The 19,838-nt window shown below is 35.4% G+C and overlaps 1 protein-coding gene and 1 long non-coding RNA gene across 3 annotated transcripts in view; one reads left to right on the top strand and one right to left on the bottom strand.

The window, feature by feature from the left end:
* LOC122292847 (structural maintenance of chromosomes protein 3) overlaps positions 1-6,598 on the top strand; it is a 36,753-nt gene extending 30,155 nt beyond the window's left edge. For both annotated transcript variants that reach the window (XM_043101392.1, XM_043101393.1), the window contains exons 23-30: positions 70-140; positions 244-395; positions 1,810-1,978; positions 2,446-2,592; positions 3,356-3,451; positions 4,647-4,821; positions 5,669-5,860; positions 6,286-6,598. In XM_043101392.1, coding sequence (XP_042957326.1) covers positions 70-140; positions 244-395; positions 1,810-1,978; positions 2,446-2,592; positions 3,356-3,451; positions 4,647-4,821; positions 5,669-5,859 — 1,001 coding nt within the window. In that variant the 3' untranslated portion in view covers position 5,860; positions 6,286-6,598. The remainder of the gene's footprint in view (positions 1-69; positions 141-243; positions 396-1,809; positions 1,979-2,445; positions 2,593-3,355; positions 3,452-4,646; positions 4,822-5,668; positions 5,861-6,285) is intronic.
* On the bottom strand, positions 6,537-7,390 carry LOC122292849. Its single transcript, XR_006237044.1, has 2 exons — positions 7,049-7,390; positions 6,537-6,821 (listed from the first exon to the last, which is right to left on the bottom strand). It is a non-coding gene; the product is annotated as an uncharacterized LOC122292849 (long non-coding RNA).
* Positions 7,391-19,838: the final 12,448 nt, after the last annotated feature.

Genomic DNA, 19,838 nt, shown 5'->3' with positions numbered 1-19,838 from the left:
GGGCTTCAAATTTCATCCTATTTCCTATCTTAATTTAGTGTTTCGTGTTTTGACTGACACTCTGCTCAGGAGTTTCGGAACGCATTGATGAACAAACAAAGCAACTCCGGATGAAAAAAGATGAAAAGAATAAGTTGAAGGTTGCCCTCTTAAGTTGATTATCGGTTAAAGTTTCAAGTTTTATTTATGAAGTGGTTATCACTTGTCTGTTCCTGTTGCTAAGATGATCACTTTTCGATGCAGACTTTGGAGGATGAGTATGAGAGAACACTTCAGGATGAAGCCAAAGAATTAGAACAACTATTAAGTAAAAGAAATATTCTTCTTGCTAAACAAGAAGAGTACTCAAAGAAGATCAGGGAATTGGGTCCATTATCATCGGATGCTTTTGAAATGTATTACTCTTGTGATTGTTCCTTTTTTTCCTTGAGCATATATTTGATCACCAAAAAAACTGAAATTTCATCTTCCTCCCTTAAGATTTGGGTCAAATTAAAAACACCTAGTCAGCAAAACAAAAGCATGCATGGAGACCAACAAAAGAAAGGAAAAAAATAAAAAATAAAAAGTGCAAGAAATATATTGTGCGGTTTTTTTTTCTGTGTTTATGTTTGCATTATATTGTCCTGTTATTCAGTCTCCAATTGCGTTTTTGTTCTAATGATTAAACTTTTAATGTTCAAAATTGAACGATATTTTTTAAAAAATAGTGATTTCAGCCAATCCCATGTCTCCAATAGACATTTAGGGGATGTAGATTGAAATGAAGCTTTTTGGAAAACATAGACCAATTTGACATGCAAGATTTTCTATGGATGAACTTAAAATTTAAGTGATTTTTCAAGGATCATAGCTTTATTTCAACATGTTTTCCCTTTCCAGCTGGTGTTATTGCTTGTGGCTTTAATTTGAGTGTTTTCTGACCCAAGATCTTTGACATTTGAAATTCAATCCTTGTCGCAGATTTTCCATCAATTTCTTGACGGAAGTTGTTGATGTGGCCGATGAGTGTCTTTTACCTTCTATGTCCTAACAAAAAAACGAAAAATGGAAAACCTTGAGGGTGGTGAGGCCATGCTGTCACCCTCATTTTCAGCCTCCGCGAGGGGTTGGCAGTAGGCCCTCTTACGAGTGGTCTGGATGTCCCTGATCAGTGGGGAGGGGATCCATCCACCACAAGACAGCTGGCACACCTGCAGAGGGGTTTTTGGCCCTGGGGGGTTAAACCCATAGTGCTGGATTGTTTTCTGAGTTTTTTTTTTTTTTTTTTGTGTCACCAATTTCCGTTTAGATGGAAAATTGGCCAAAGGTTTAAATTTCAAATGTTACAAAACTTGGGTCTTAATTTTTGAAAATGAAGTTTTTGCACTTAATGTCAGAAGATAAAAAAGAACAGTGGTTTGTTGTCATAATTTGCCCCCTTTTTTAAATTATACCTTATATTTCTTTATGATCATCTTGACCAAAAAATAGAGAGCTTGCATTTCCTTTCCAAACATGAATGTACTTAAATCATTTTACTTTTCATATTACTTTTAAATTTAACTCACATTTCTTAAATTTGAAGAGTCTTCTTTCATATTTGACTTCACTTTTTTTATCCCTATTACATCATTTTACAGTGATTGTGATATTTGTTATGTTTTGGTAAATGTTTGTTTTGCAAACTTCCATATATTTTGAGATGTGTGCAGTATGCATTATTAGAGTATGATGTTTATTGGTTGGTGCTAAGGATGTATGGGTATGCATTCAGCTAGGTGTTGGTCATGTTGGCATCTTTATTACTTTTGAAAATGATAATGATAGGTATAAGCGGAGGAGTATCAAAGAATTGCACAAGATGCTGCACAGGTGCAATGAACAGCTGCAACAGTTCAGTCATGTAAACAAGAAAGCACTTGACCAATATGTAAATTTTACTGAGCAACGAGAAGAACTCCAGAAAAGGCAAGCTGAACTGGATGCAGGTGATGAGGTATATTTTTCTGGGACTTCTATCACATGAATATCTTAAATTTGAGTGAACGGAGTTGAGTAAAGAAATGATACTCAATATGCTGACATGACATATTTGAGTAGAGAAAAATAATCCCCATGAAACAAAAAAAAGAGGAAGATTTTTCCCTCTCCTGCTACCCCTCTGAGTCTAACAATTTTCTACCCAATCTCACATCTCCCATGGCCAGCGAGCCACCCCCACCACCAGCTCCTGCCTAAAGAAGCCTGTCATGTCTTGCATGCGAAGTAACTGTTAATTTGAACAGATTATAAGGAAAGATGAGATTGAAGCAAAGTTAAAACTTAAAGCGCAACCTATTGTAATGGAATAATGGAGCAGAGTAGAGAATTTGTTGAAAGTTGGACGATCACAAGTGTACTTTACCATCTCTTTGGCTTATTTCTGTAGGTGGATTTAAGATATGCTTTTATTTACTTCTGCAGAAAATTAGAGAACTTATATCTGTTTTAGATCAGCGGAAAGATGAATCGATAGAACGTACCTTTAAAGGCGTTGCTAGGCACTTCCGAGAAGTCTTTTCTGAACTCGTGCAAGGGGGCCATGGTCATTTGGTTATGATGAAGAAAAAGGTTTGTTTGCATCTTTCAGCTCTTGCTGCTTTTATATTAACTCCATCTTTGTGCTAGGGAATTGAGTGTTGTCTTTGTCCTTGGACTTTTCTGCTTCTGGGAAGAAAATCTGCTAGGTGCTACTTGCTTTCTGATTATCAGTCTCACAAGCTTGAGCTATGCCATGCATCTCAGATTGAGCTCTACCTGACACAAAACACCACAGATCCTCACTAGTCAATTCAGAAGAGCCAGTACTCAGATGCATCGTGCTTATTTATCATCTATTTTGTATTTTGTGCTTGTTTATTACCTTTGTATTTTTTTTTCTTTTGTTTTGCAATATATTTATTTGTATATTTTCTACTTTTTTAAGCACAGGTAAATTTGATACAGTTTCAAAAGTTACTGTCGTTCCAGCTTCATTATATTGTCTCCTTGAAGTTTCCATCTATTTTGTTGGCCTGAATTGACCGTCAAAATGTGTGAAGATATATTTTAGAAAGGGTTTTTGTAGGAGTTGTCTGTGCTACAAGAGCTGTACCTTTCTTCATTCATGCCTCACCATAATTGTTACTCCCTTTTCTCTTTAGAAGACAAGAAAGTTTTTTTTTTGGTCATATTATTAGTTTTTCCCTGCCTTTTTCTAAGAATAAAAATAAGAAAATGAAGGAAACCTTGTCTATTATGATCTACTCAGTTTCCTCGTTTTCCCTTTTCTTATAACAAAAGGAGGGCATTCACTGTACTCAACATCGATTGTTATGATTATAATTTCTTATAGGATGGTGATCATGGTGATGATGATCTTGATGAGGATGGGCCTCGTGAAGCTGACTTGGAGGGAAGGGTCGAAAAATACATTGGTGTGAAAGTGAAGGCATGTATCTTCTTGCATTTATTTCCATTTCCTAGACAAATAGTAGTAGATAGATGGATTACATAAATAAATAAAATAGTGGTGCAATCTTCAAGCTTGCGGTATGCTTGAACTAGTGGCAATGTTGGTAAAAGTGTGCTTAAAGTGCCAATGCCGAAACACTTCCCTTACTAAAAGTGAAGTGCATTTACAAAACTGCGCTCTAAGAGCCCTTTTGGTGCTTTTTCTGTGAGTTTATAGCTCATAGGGGCGCACTTTTGTAATTTTCTGTAAAAATAGAAAAATATAATCAGTTCAAGACCCATACAATGATGTAAAATCATATTCTTAAGTATTTAGTTGATATTGACAAACATTTATGTGTTGTCATGTGTTGTATATGATTGGAACCCAATAAAATAGTCCGCGCTGGCTTTCTAGATGGATTAATATTTGATTGCTTATGTTAGCGTAGAATTTAATATCTACAAGTCATGGTCTCTTTAATGTACCTTGATTGAACCATGTACTTTGATAACCAATTTAGTTAGGCACAAGAGAATTAAATAAAACGTTTAGTTTAAATTTTATGTAATTAGTTTATTACTTGTTTTCATGTTGCATAATGTCCTAATAAATTGAGTTAATAAGCTAAGTATATTACCATCTTGCTTTTAAAAGCTTATTTTATATATTTCTTGGACGTTTTGTTGTTATCCATATTCAAAAATGCTTCAATCAGGCGCATGATTGTGCTTTGGTCCTAGGCTTTTGCCGGCATTTGCACTTTAAGTGCCCCTAACCAACACTGACCATTGGGTGACATTAGCTCCATGTGTAACATTCTCCCAATATGATTTATTAAGCAAATGTTGGAGATCAATTTTTGAGACTATAATCGTATTCAAATAATCCAAATAAATATTTTTTTTACCACCGTATATTAGATACAATCGTATCGAAGACTACAACTGAAGGATTTAAAATTAGGATACAATGGTACCCTTTACTTTATGCTTTAATAAGAAGTTCCTTTCCTAATTTAGGTATCTGTGTAGTGAGCGTATTAAAGAAATAACAAATGTCAAAAATAGATTTATTTGGATTATTTGAATACGATTATTTGGAAGTTAAACACCGTTGAAGGAAAAACTCATTCATGTTTATGTGATGGGCAAGGTATAATTTAAAATTATGATGCCTTTTGATTTGCCAGGTTTCTTTTACCGGGCAAGGGGAGACACAGTCAATGAAGCAATTATCGGGGGGCCAGAAAACTGTTGTTGCCCTGACACTTATATTCGCCATTCAGCGATGTGATCCCGCTCCCTTTTATCTTTTTGATGAGATAGATGCGGCATTGGATCCTCAGTATCGAACCGCAGTTGGAAGTATCCTCCTTATTATGTTAACTATATACCTCCTCGCCCTCATTTAATTGTTTAAACCCTCTGATATGATTTTTTTTTTTTAAATGGTTGGTCTCTTGAACTTGTATACGCTTTTCATTCTGCCATTAAGCTTATGTTCCTCTGCTTTGTGGTCAAAAGGATATAATCCGTGGGTCCCTCCTTGGAGAGTAATGCTTTCAGCCTCTTTTGTAGAGAGTTCTTCTTGGTATGAATAGTTTAGCTTTGCTTGTGTCTAATGGGTTGGCATGAATGCATAGCTGTGTATAAATGTGTCCAGGGAATCAGGTTTACATATGCATAAGATAAATGTATCACAACTCATGGTCTTCTAAGGTGCACCTGAAGGGAAATTTTGGGATCACTTCATCAAAGCAAATGGAACATAAATCGGTGTACTTGGTTTGACTTTTCTTTTTTTTGGGTTTCAGTAAAATCTTAAAAAAATGTGGACAAAATTGATTTCCAGATTTTATCATTGTGAAGAAAAAAGTACCCTTCAGTTTTACCCTCTTTCATTTCCTTTTTTATGGAGTTGTTGCTTCATTGGATTGAGTTTCTGTTTGTGCTATTGGATTACCAGATTGCCTCCAGAAAGCAATAACTAAACCCTTCACGCTTTCTGATTGCAGTAAGTTTCCCTTGTGGTCGGTCAATATTGTTGTCATTCCTTCTGTATAATGGCATATGGCCATGCATTTATATTAGAGAAACTAAATACTGTTTTTACATGCTCTTTGTACCTTCTCTCTTTCAGCTTGATTTTAGCCAATAATACGGTTACTTTAAGCTATTATGCTGCTAGATCCTTAAATCACTTGTTTGGTAGATATGATACGTCGTCTGGCAGACATGGCAAATACTCAATTTATAACAACAACATTTCGGCAAGAGCTTGTGAAGGTTTCTGACAAGATATATGGGGTGACACATAAAAACAGAGTAAGCCGTGTCAATGTTGTCTCCAAAGAAGACGCACTGGATTTTATCGAGCATGACCAATCTCACAATACTGATTAAGGTCTGACTGCTATTAAATTTTGCAATCTTTTTGATTCTCCATTTAAATGAGTTAGATGGAACCCCTAGGGGTTGGCTCAAGTGGTAAGGGCCTTGATCTTGGCAGAATGCTTTCAATTCGAATCCAAGGTTTAACAAGGTAAAAGACGTGGTGTTTGCACAATCTTCGGGATTCCTCATCATAAAAAAAAAGAGTTCAATGAGATGACTACCCAATATTTGCACTTAAAGAAATAATGACGATGCTATGTTTATTTGTTGCATGTGAGGTGATTGTTTTAGCTTTTTCTTTTTTCATGGAATTGACTGGTACGGTAATTTAATGAACTTATTGGGGGTAAACCAGTTTCCTAGGAGTGTCCACGTCATAAAATAATTAATTTGTGTTTGTTTGTAGCCCTTAATATAAAACTTGCATGTTGGTAGGTCAATTGGTCATAGGTGCACCAAAGTTGTATGAAGTGTAGAAGCTATATATATTTGGAAGCTACAAAGGCTATTTTTGCTGCTGACATATTCGGGACAAACAGTGGGCAGGTCGAAGCACTCCAGACTCTGATATAGATTTGCTAGTTGAGCAGCAAAAGGCTGTGTAAAGCTAAAACAAAAACTACTGACTCGCGTAGGACAGACTCTTCCAGAAGTTGTAAACCATGGAATGGTATTAGAATTTGGAGAAAAATATTTGAATGCTCTTGAGTTATTAATACTAATGTAATTATTAGTTATGGTTTTCATAGCTTTATCTTCTTGTATTAATTTTTCATTTTGTTGGAAAACTCTCAATTCATGTTCAGTTGTGATCAGTAGAACTTGTGTGATGCTCGTGGTGTTGGACGAATGTTGCTCCGGACGCTGCAAGCAGGAACCGTATATAATTGAAGGTTTAACAATTCTGCCTGTGGATGCAAAAACACTGGATTGGTGTTTGGTTTTACGTTTATGTTGACCATTCTCCATTCCTGTCGTAATATATAAATAAATAAATAATTAAAACCGCATACTAAAAAGAAACAATTGTTACTACTACATATGCGTGTGAAGAAATTATGACAAGAGCCCAGTAAATAGTGGCATATATGTACGTATTATGTGAGTATGTATGGGCGCTATTGAGATTGATACCAAGAAACTTTCATCACGCCAAAATAAGAAGCCAGCAAGCAAGATGAGATGCATATACGAGAACCTGTTTATTCGAAGCTGATCACCAGAAAATACAAATGCGTGGCTTTATACACTCTCCTGTACGAAGACAGCCCAGGTGCCATTTTATGGTTTTTGGGACACACAACGGTAGGCTCTACGAGGACTGCCACACCGCACCAGTGACACTGGTTACCCATGCGCGTAGCTGGTCGGGATCGCTCAGGAATAATCTCAGCTCACTCTCAGTCACGATACTTTCTTGTCTGGGGCTTGTGTACCCGACTGTTCAATAAATCCGTTCCTATATATATATATATATATATATATGTGAATGAAGCATTCTACGTGGGGAGGCAGGTATGATCCGCAATCATAGTAGAGAAATTAGGTAAAAGACTGAATCAATACGCTGCCCTCTGAATATCTCGGCCTGTTATGATTAGGGGGGAGATCGGTCCGGTCCGGTCCGGTTCCGGGGGGTTTGATGGACCGGACCGGACCTATTCGGTCCAGGGATTCCCTACCCTGGACCGGACCGAATCTCAATGGAACCGGGCGGTCCGGTCCCATTCGGGACGGTCCGGTCCGGTCGGTCCAATCGGTCCGACCGGACTCCAAATGGGCCAATGGCCCAATTTTTTTCTTACATCAATTTCGGCCCAACAGTTAAAATCCACTAATAATTTATCTAATTTGAAGCCCAAAATACCAAAAAAATACTTAGAAAGAAAAATAAAAATAACCATTAAAAAAAATTATCTATATACAATAAATTTGAATAAAATATTTTACTACCAAATGAAGAAAAATTTCTATATACGTTCTAAACAATTTAAAGATCAATCAATTATAGTATATACTATTTAATATTTATCATATATCTAAAAAAGGAAAGAAAGCTCTTCTAACAAGAGAAAAATATAGCAAAAATCGATTTTCATGTATCTTACTTTACATACATGATACATGGTACATCAAATTATTACAATCTGCATTCTAAAAGGCCAGAAAAATAAAAATCCATTCCCAAGCAATCTGCAAGCATATTTAAAAAATTCAAACCTGCAAGCATATTTAAAAACTAAAAATTAAAAAGTCTTAAAAAAAAGAACTATCAAAGATTAGAAGTTATATTTAATAATTTACATCAAAAGCACTGATGCACAGTGCACTATAACAGACTAACACTAGCATAAATTACGTAAAAAATAAAAAAAAGACCAACAGTAGCATCTAAAAGTTAACATAATTACATCAAAACAAAATACAAATTATACAATTAGGTAATTGTTTAATCAGTCCCTGACTATTAGCAAATTCCTCACGATCAATTTCTCCATCAAGGTTGAGATCACGATTCACAGATCTGCAGATAAAAAAGTAAAAAACCAAGGCGTTAACCTATTGGTGAACATAATAAAAATCAACCTTTAAACATTAGGTTAGTCTGTTATAAAATAAATCAACTCAGTTGGTGCAGCATTTGAGTTGGTACAAAACAAGATGATATTGGTGAACATAAAATAAATCAACCTTTAGTTAGCCTTTTACACAAGCTGTAACTGAGTCTTTTTACCATGCACTTCTTCAAAGTGCAGCAATTAATGACACAAGGCCTAGATAAGATGGTTTTAGGAGAGGATTAATGACACAAGGCCTTGATATGTACAGAATCACTATAAAACAAGATGTTTATTGAGTTTAACTTGTGAATTTTTCAAGTATTAAAGTCCAAATATAATAGAGAAGCAGATTTTACAAACAAATCACATCTAGAAAGAAATAAAATTGGGAAAAATAAATATAGATTTTAAACAGAATTCATGTCTTACATGATTACATCAACATTGGGTTAAGACTCGGTAGCCATTTCATTTGATCCTTCTGCAGAATAAGCCAATTCCCCAACAAGTTCTCCTTCAATCCATAAAAATTTAATACAAAACAAATGAAATAAAGTTAAAATAATATAGAAGATAAAACAAAATATACCACAAAATAAATCAAAGTTAATTGATTACATACCCATATCTATCTGCTTCTCAAATTCCTCCACTTCATCCATTAAAGTCCTAAGGCTTATTGGAGTAGAGGAAGAACGGAGCCAATTTTGTGCACATATGAGAGCCTCAACCATCATCGGATTTAAACTACTTCGGAAAGGGTCAAGTACACGACCTGCAGTGCTGAATGTAGATTCAGAGGCCACAGTAGATACCGGTATTGCAAGTACATCACGTGCAACCTTTGAAAGTATGCGATATCTAACTGAATTCACCTTCCACCAATTTAGTAGGTCAAAATTATCACCTTCATCCTCACATTTTTCAGCTAGATATCTATCAACCTCTGACCTGCTTTCCAAAGAGTCTTCTGACTGTAACTCTTGCTTAAATTGGGCCATCAATGCAGCATGTCTATTCGTAGACTGAGTTGTGGAAGGACTCGCATCTTCACGTGGGGAACTTGTGCGTTGAGGAGAACTCCCTTCTTCATTTTGGATGTATGCCTCATACATGCGGATAAATGCATTTTTCACCTTCCAACTCATATCAATGATTTTTGATTGATCATATGCATACATTTTTCTCAACCCAAAGTCAAGATATCGCATCTTGTAACGAGGATCAAGAACAATCCCAACGTACAACAGCATATTCTGATTATCCATATTCTCCCAATACTTTTCAAACTTTCTCTTCATATTTGAGGCCATTAATCCCACCATGGGACTTCCTTCTTCACACTCTATGTTAATGGCATTTTTAATATTCACCAACTCCGAAAAAAATGTATTGCAAGTTACATACTCACCCCCCGAGAAGCGTAAAGTTGCATCATGAAATAATGCAAGAAACTTCTCAAACAACCGTACCTTATCCCAATCGGATGCATTGGGAGGCCCTAACTTCTTTGACTTTCTTCTAGTTACCACATCACCTTCATCATCGTCATCATCATCATCTCCAATACTACTTAAAAAGCACATATCTTCTTCCTCCAACCGATCAAAAGCTTTTCTAAATTTCCCAGCCCTCTCCAACATAAGATAGGTGGAGTTCCACCTAGTTGGTACATCTAGGCAAACATGACTTTTGCATTTAATCTCTTCCAATGCCACACACTTCTTAAATGTATCCCACCTTTGAGGGGAGGATTTAACATACTTCACAACACCCCTCACCTTCGCAATAGACTCCTCATACTCTTTCAATCCCTCACGCACAATTAAATTTAGAATGTGTGCACAACATCGAACATGCAAGAATTCATGTTCCAAGACCGTATCCCTCCTATACTTGGTTTTTTTTTTCAAATAAGAAATGGCCCCATTATTGGAACTTGCATTATCAAGAGTGATAGCAAGTATTTTCGGTCGCCCCCAATCATGCAAACACAACTCTATGCCCTTACCAAGTGTATCACCCTTGTGATTTTCAACCAAAGAAAAGGAAAGAATCCTCTTATGTAGCTTCCAGTCATCATCAATAAAATGTGCTGTCAGACACATATAATTAAGATTTTGCACGGATGTCCATGTATCCGTGGTGAGGGAAATTCGTTGCCCTCGAAGAGCACTTTTTAATTTTATTTTTTCACTGATAAACAAATTAAAACAATCCTTCGCAATCGTCCAACGGGATGGAATCCCTACCCACTTAGGGCAAACCACAAGCATAAACTTTCTAAAACCCTCCCCTTCAACAAACCTAAATGGCAACTCATCAACAATAATCATCTCTGTCAAGGCTTGTCGGCAAGCCTCAACACTAAATGAAATGGGCACAAGTCCCCCACCACCACTACCTCCCTCCATTTTCCAACCTAGAGTCGTCTGGGACTTATCCGTATTCTTAAATGGACCTTTCTTACATTGCTTCTCAATGTGATGCTTCATAGACTTTGTACCATTGATCTTTGTATCACACGCATACGAAGCACCACAGTAATTACATGCAGCCCTAGGTTTAGTGGGATCCCCTTTTGATATTCTTGTAAAGTGATCCCAAACCATTGACCTAACTCTACCACTTTGTGACCCACCAATGTTAGATTTATCACTTACATTGGGTGGGGGTGGGGGTGGGGGCGGAGGCATACCAGGGCTTTGTATTGACTCTTGCACCTCATTGGTTGAAGTTGACGAATCCATCTAGAAAAATAAACAACCAACAATTAGTGTAATAAGTTTTTCTAGAACAATTGGCTGTTCGTAGCCTGGAAACAACCCTAATATCCACCACTATCCAACACACAAACAACCCTAATATCCATCCAGGCATCCACATTGGCTTCATCAAAGCCATCTTCAAAAATTGATGAAAAGTACAAGTTTTCCATAAATATAAGACCTTTCTATCCATAATCCCACATTGGATTAGCCATTTGATTCATCAAAATGATAATATAAATTTATTTTTATAATAATAATTTTATAAAAAAAATAAGATTTTTCAGTTCGCTCGAGCGGAATGTCGAGCGAGAGTCGAGCGCTCAACTCTGCCTGAGTTCGCTCGAGCGGAATGTCGAGCGAGAGTCGAGCGCTCAACTCTGCCTGAGTTCGCTCGAGCGGAATGTCGAGCGAGAGTCGAGCGCTCAACTCTGCCTGATTTCGCTCGAGCGGAATGTCGAGCGAGAGTCGAGCGCTCAACTCTGCCTGATTTCGCTCGAGCAGAATGTCGAGCGAGAGTCGAGCGCTCAACTCTGCCTGAGTTCGCTCGAGCTGAAAGTCGAGCGAGCGTCGAGCGCTCCACTCTGCCTGGGTTCGCTCGAGCGGCAAGTACGCGAGGCTCGAGCGAACCCATCTGTTTTCCAGAAATGGGCACAAGTCGCCAATGCTCTAAAATCCACAACTATCCAGCACACAAACAAGCCTAATATCCACAACTATCAAGCAAATTAACAAAAATAATAACTAATAGGTAAGATATAAAAATAATAGAGAGAGAGAGAGAGAGAGAGAGAGAGAGAGAGAGAGAGAGAGAGAGAGAGAGAGAGAGAGAGGCACCTCGTTTGAGATGCGACGGAGGGGCAAGTGGGCAACGGCACAGCGTCGGCAATGGGTTACGGCTTGGAGGGGATGCGCACGGCACGGGGCTAGGATCTGTAGAATCAAGTGAGCGTCGACTGAGAGTTGAGAGAGAAAGTGAAGAGTGAAGACTGAAGGAGGAGTGGAGGGAATCGGGGGGGAGGGGGGGAAAGGGAAATTATGTGCTGAAACGGCGCCGTTTCAGCACATAATTTCAGAAAAAAATATATGGGTTGCGTGAAACGGCGCCGTTTCACCCAACCCATATAACTTCTTCTAAAATCTAATTCTAAACAATAAAAAAAAATTAATAAGTTGGTAAAAATATATTTAAGTTAGTAAAAATAAAATTAGGTAAACTATTTAATGTGTATTATTTAATTAAATCATTAAAAAAATCACTAGTTAATTGTTAATTTAGTTAATTATTAGTTATTACTAACTTAGAGAGTTTTTTTTTGTTTTTGAAATTTACTAACTTAGTAATAGTAATTTACTATTATACTAATACTATTAGTCTATTAGTAATTTAGTATATAGTAAATTAGTAATATTTATTAACTTATTTACTATAGTCTAATAACTAGATAGTCTAGATGTAATAACTAGTAACTAATAATATTAATATGTAATAACACTAGTTAGTAGTTACACTAGTACTAATAGATAATAACTTAAATATATTAATTTAATATATAACTAATAGTATACTATAATTACTATTATATATATTAGTAATTTACTATATACTAAATTACTAATAGACTATTATACTAATATAGTAATACTATTAGTCTATTAATATATAGTAAATTAGTAATATTTATTAACTTATTTATTATAAGTTTATAAATTATAACTAATAACTAGATGTAAATATCATGTAATACTAATAACTAGTAGTCATTTATTAATATAGACGGTTAGTGATTTAGTCTTAGTCTTAGTAAGTTAGTATAAATATTATTATATTAGTATTATTGTATTAGTATAAAATTATATATATTAATAATTAGTATGATAAATATTAGCCTATTAGGTAAGATAAAAATTATAAATAATTATAGATTATATACAATTATAAATAATTATATACAATTATAAAAATTATAAATAATTATATATAATTATAATTATTATATAAATAATAAAATATATTAATATTCATTCGGTTCGGTTCGGTCCGGTCCGGGGCAAAACCCCCCTGAACCGGGACCGAACCGAAACCTGTCGGTCCAGAGAAAATAGGACCGAAACCGACCGGACATTCTACCGGTTCGGTTCGGTCCGGACCGAAACTGCCGGTCCGGTCGGTTTTGCCGGTCCGGACCGTCCGATACTCTCCCCTAGTTATGATAATGTGTTTTCCCAGTGTTCCGCGAAATCCCTTATCTGAGCAAGAGTTTTCAAGATTTTCAAATAAAGTTTTCATATAATATAGTTTAGCTTTTATCACTTCAGTATATATTATTTAGGACCAAAATAGCACCCTCAAAAATATATTATGCCCAATCCACCCCACAAAGCTATCATAAAAATGTATGGGAAGCTATCATAAAAATGTACGAGAGAAAAGAAAAGGAGGACAAGACAAGACGAGCTGAGGGAGAAAATGAAATCATGCACTTAAAGAAGAAGGATGAAGTGATTTAAAGCTGACACTCCTCACCAATCACCCCCAAGACCCAAATAAAAGGGGATCTGGAAGCTGATATAAGGGAGACCTCTGGGTAGACATCATATAACTCTTGGAGGGATCTTTCGAAAATTTCTTCTACCTCAACCCAGAGATTCCATAATGATTATTTTCTCTAGGCAAAGGGGTCATCCATCTCCATTGTGCTGTAAGATATGAGAGATTGTACAAATCTCTCGTTACAGTGGATTTGTTCTTCAAACATCCTGTAGACGAATGTTTTATGTTGAATCATATAAATTTGTGTCTCCCTCTCATTTACATTTCTTTTATTATTTATTGCTATGGATGAACTCAAGCAGGCCGTACCGACACATGAGCAACCATAGGGCCACTATCGGGGATGACTCTTTCTTTCATCCGGCCTGATAGTGCTAATTTATGCATCAACATATATCACTTTTATTAATTATGTATTTATTCATTACTTATCACGTTTTATTTTTATCATATTGTAAAACCGATACTACATGCAGCATGGTAGTATCTTTGTGAAAATTACCATTAACAGTCCGTGAGGCTCATGACTCATGTAAGTTAAAAAAAAATGATCCTTGGGATAACCTCCATGATTAATTATATTCATACAATTATTTTTGTCATCTCATATAAAAAACATTAGAATAAAGTTTTTTATTTGAGTTGTTTTGAAAGGAAAAACATCTACATCTATGTACTATATAATTTTCAGAGCATAAAGCTTTGTTCTCCTGAAGTCACATTATTCAATGTCCACTATCTCATTATGTTACTATTAAATGATTAGGCAACACCTTCCTTTCTCCAATTGTATTACTATTAAATTGAAAATTAAATCATATATGCCGTTAAGTTTTAAACTTATTGAGTAAAAACGAATGTAATTAAGTTACTAACTATTCTTTGAAATTAGTAGCTTTTAATTTTTGATAAATGATAGTTATAGTCGTGAATGTGAAAGTATCACACAATCATTTTAAAAAAAGTTGATACACACAGAACCTATATGAAAAGAAAATTAATTTTTTAATAGTGGATCTTACTCTTTTTCAAGACGATCGACTGCATGGCACTTGGGCACTCCATAACTGTATGGAACATTATTCTTAATTTTTATAACGTGTGGCTTTTTGGTTTGATCAATTTATATATTTTTAATCAAAGGGTTCTTAGATGTTAATGATTTTAAAAAAGTCAAGAAAAAAACGAATATGAGAAAGAGAATAGATACTTGTATGACTAAATTCATTGTTCGGTGGTATTGCATAGGAAAAAAATGTATCCACAGAAATTTTTTTTTCTTGATTTTTAATGTAGATGGTATTAATGAATATATAGCATATGATATACTTTAAAATATTTATAAATATATATTTAAACATTTAAAAAAACAAAATTCAACAATTATATATATTATTTTTAATAATATATTTAAATGATTCACGCAAATTAATCACAAGGGTCTGCGGCTAGTCAACTAGTATGCGAGCAACAATTAACAGATACACATGCCATGTCTTCTAATGTGTTAACATATCCTAAATGCTATCCTTCAGACTTCTCGTTACAATCCTTCAGATGATCAGGACAAGGAAGATGAACATATGAAGTTATTTCGCACATGGTACAGCTTACGTATATAGTAAAGATAATGAGAAGTTTCTTTCACTATGTCAAGTTGGCGGGAGATATATGGGGTCCAAAGTCGTACGTGTTGTGAAGCAAGCCATGCATGATCAGAAATATGATATATGCAAATCCTCTATTTCTTGCCAAAGTGATTTAAGCCTGTTTGGATACTTAGCTAGCATATCTCAGTATATATGTGAATAGTCACGAAATAGTTTGAATTAAAATGTTTTATTAGGTTTTGAAAAATGAGTGAAAAAAAGTTAAATAAAAAGTAATATTATTTTTTGTGCTTTATACGGATTTAAGAAAATGTGTAATGATTAGGTAATTAATTAAATGGAAAAATTATAAACTGAAAATTTGAAATTAAAAATATTGTGTTTGAGTGATGTTTGGGAAGAAAATATTTAAGAATATTTGAAAAAGCTTGAGATATATTGTGTTGCCAAACGGGGCCTTAGTATGTACAAACTGGATTATACTATAATTGAAAAAAATCGTATCATCTGTCTATACCAATGTATAAAGGAGCTCACGGTGGTAGGAGTCAATCAATATAAGGGCTAAAGATTGCATCAATATTGCACATGATTGTTCATATTCACTTTAATATGAACTCCTCTAATATTGTCCCTATCACTTTAACAAGTACTATATCTAGCATAATCAGATTTTTCAAGAATGGCAGGGAGGATTACTTGTATGAGAAGGAACGTGATTCATTTAAGATATGGTGAGGTCCACGATGAGTTAATCTACACGCACTCTTCCCCCTTCCGTTTCGGGATATATATGCTTAGGAAAAAATGATGCACTTAAGTGAATCTAGTTCCATCTAAGTCTATTTCTGAGAAACTTGTCAAATTGTGGATAGGATGAAAGCCCAGTATGAGATAAAACCACATGTGGGGTTGTCTAGTACATGTACTAAAAGGAAAAACTGATAATGAATGGGAACCTAAGACAAAAGTCTATATGTTTGTAGGATATCCTAAAGGAACTAGGGGAGGTTTGTTCTATGGTCGAACAAATAACAAGATATTTGTGAACACGATGCAAAGCTAGTACTTGAAGATGACTATACGAACAATTTTAAACAAAAGAGTACTAGATTTGTTCTAGAGGAGATGACAAATGGTGCCAATATTGGACAAATCCCTGAAACATCTAGGGATGAAGAGGTTGTATTTGATACATCACATATTACTACTGAGCAGACATATTCTATACTGGTGCCAAGCCATTGTGAGAGGGCTATCAGGCTCCCGATCAACTCAGTCTTTTAGAAGAAACTTATGAAGTCATCAAAAGGGCCAAAAATTGATTGTCGGTCTTGTGAAGAGGCAATCAAAGTATAGAATAAAAGTTGGAGTCAAATTCATTCCAATAAGGTCTGGGAGCTCCTAAAGTTACCTTAAGGGTTAAAATCCATTGAGTGTAAATGGGTCTACAAGAGGTAAAACCGAGTAGATGGAAAGGCTGAAACGTTCAAGACACAACTAGTAGATAAAAGGTTTACTCGGTAAGAAGGAATAATTGATTATAAGGAAACCTTTTCGCCAGTAGCCTGCATGCTTAAGTCTATTTGGGTTATACTCTTATCCATTGTAGCCCATTTTCTAGTATGAGATATGGCATGTAGACGCCAAGATGACATTTCTTAGTGGCCATCTTGATGAGAACATGATCAACATGAAGCAACCCGATGGACTCATAGCTAAGAGCCAAGAAAACATTGTTTGTAAGCTGCATTATGGACTTAGGCATGTGTCTAGATCTTGAACATCATATTTTATCAAGCAATCAAATTGTTTGGTTTTGATAAAAACCTTGATGAACTTATGTATGAAATATGTTAGGACAAGGTAGTAACATTCTTAGTGCTACATTGCGCGCTTTCTAAACAGTTTGATATCTAGGACTTAATTGGGATAAGCTAGCTACATCCTAGGGGTCAAGTTTTTGTGTGATTGGAAAAATAGGATTTTAGGTTTATCTCATATTGTAGATATAGATAGAGAAATTTTATTTGCAATCCTGAGTGGGTGATTGCGTGTGCAATCCCATTGATAAATGAAGAAAAAAAGGAAAAAGAAAAAACATCATTTTAAAAAAGATATTATTATAATTTAAAAATTTTTTTAAACATAACTATATGGCTTACATGAATAGTCCATATTTAGGAACTGTATGTAGACTAACTCGTCATGTGGAGAGCTTCTAGTAGCTAAGGTTGCATTTGCGAAACCTAGCAACCCATTCACCTAGACTTTGCCACATAAGACTTTTGAGTGTCACGTAGAGGATAATGGGATCAGATGTATGCCACATTATATTTAGGGCGATTGAGAGATTGTTAGGATTAATGCCATAATAATCCAATTTGAATGGCATTTTGCAATAATATTTTGTTTTATAAAATACCAGGTTTGACAAGTGGGACGAGATACAAAATTTTCATTTTATCATTATAATTTTTTCAAATTTTCACACAAAATATAACAAATAATTTAATTTTTTCAAATTTTAAAACAATAATAATATTAAAAAAATAATATTTTAAACTTTTATCTAAAATAAAAAATTTTCATCTCACTATCTAAATTAGTTCCATGAAAACTAGATAAACGTCAAACATAGCATTTATTTAGTCTATAAGTTATATTGTATGTGATTTATGTATATTCATGAGATTTATAAATTGTTAATTGCATTTGATTCTTAATAATGAGAAGATCGTAAACTCAAAATGTGACTTATATTTTACTAATCTTCAAGATGAAATGTAAAATCTCTTTGGAAACATAAAATATTCCATCAAGATAGATTTAATGGAAATTGATTATTCTAAATTTCAAACCTGAATATTTCACTGAGGAGTCACAAAAATCAATTTACTCTATAGATTCTGATTTTATGAATAAAATAATAATTTGTAAACCTTGATACAATTTAGAGAATTATTAATAATATTATTCATTTATTATTATTGTTGTTGATATGATTTTATGTGTGAAAGTAGGTTATTATTTTATGTTAGTTAACTAGTTAGCCACACTCATTTCACGTAAGGATTGTGGCTGACTAGTCTGCATGCCCTATTTCTTGTATTGCGTAGTCTAGTTGATAATTAGGTGTTGGATTCAAGGGTTTTGTTCCATAGCACCTCACACTGAGAGATCATGCAGAATTATGTTGTTGATGACTCTAGGAAGATGTACACAGCTGATGGAAAAGCACTAGATGTTGTGGGAGTGGATGATGTGCACATCGCACTCTTGAATAGAAGTGTGTGGACTTTGCAGCAAGTTAGAGACGTTCCATATCTAAAGAAAGCTGGATCTCTTTGGGATAGGTTGATGATGATGGTCATACACTAGCATTTTTTGGAAGAGTTTAAAAGGTCGCAAAGGGTTGCAATAGATCAGGCTTAGTCGTGCGAACTAGATGGGAAAGTAAAAGGGAGTCAGTTTTGCTATTCCTTAGAGAAATATCTTAAGACTACAATATAGAGTAGATGTGTGAAAGACGGGAATAGAGCGTCTAGTGTTCCAGGGACGTCTACAACTATAGTTGGTGCTCGCATAACTGCCAGGACGACCAGACCTCCATAGTGGTCACCTATGTTGAACTATGTCCAGTTGACTGAAGATGGAGAACTACGGTACAAAAGAAAAGTTTTGCAAGACGTGAGATACAGCAAATGAGAGTTAGTTGAGAGGAAGCTGGTTGGACTTTTAGGGAGGAATCAGAAACTACGTAAAAATGGGCACATTGACTGAAGACAAAACATGCTAGCAGTAGGAGATGGGATCAGTTGCCCAGATTAGAGAAGGGGACGTCAACAATAGGTTCTCTGATGTATGCCAAGGTCGGTTTGAGACTAGATATTCTCATTGTAGTGGGAGTTGTGAGTTGCCTAGTAGATGTGCTAATTGAGGGTGATGTACATGAGAGACTAAAGTCAGGCTCAACTTCTGTGCCTCTTCTAGCATGAAGACAGGAGCTATGAGCTGTAGAGGTGATAGGGCAGGGATTGTGCTGGAGACAATGACTAGCATGTGGAGAACCAATCCCCAAGTTAGAGATTGTTGGATTATAGAGCATGATCTTGAGTTGAGAAGACGTCAAGCCGAGAGTTCGCTCGACTTTCACTTGACAAGGCGCTCGAGCAAGACTTAGGTAGAAAATTTGCTCGAGGTATGATAGACAGTTGGCTCGAGTGAAGTTTAGACAAATTGTTCATTCAAGGCACGTGTGGCGGTAGGCTTTAGCAAAGCACAACCCTAGTGTTCGCTTGAGTTGCACTTGATGGTTAGTCAAGCTAGTGTTGGATAGGCTATTTGCTTGAGGTGTGCCAACACTCTGCTCGAGCAAATAACCTTGTTATTCGCCTTAGGGTTTGGGACGTCGTGCACCATATATATGTTATGTTTATGGTCAGAATATGTAAGATTGAACTGTGAAAAACAAAAGAGAGGCAAAAGGTGTCTT

Source organism: Carya illinoinensis, chromosome 13 (genome assembly GCF_018687715.1).
Source record: "Carya illinoinensis cultivar Pawnee chromosome 13, C.illinoinensisPawnee_v1, whole genome shotgun sequence".
Taxonomy (NCBI): domain Eukaryota; kingdom Viridiplantae; phylum Streptophyta; class Magnoliopsida; order Fagales; family Juglandaceae; genus Carya; species Carya illinoinensis.
The sequence above is the reverse complement of the archived record's forward strand: the minus strand, read 5'-3'. Positions and strand labels throughout refer to the sequence as shown.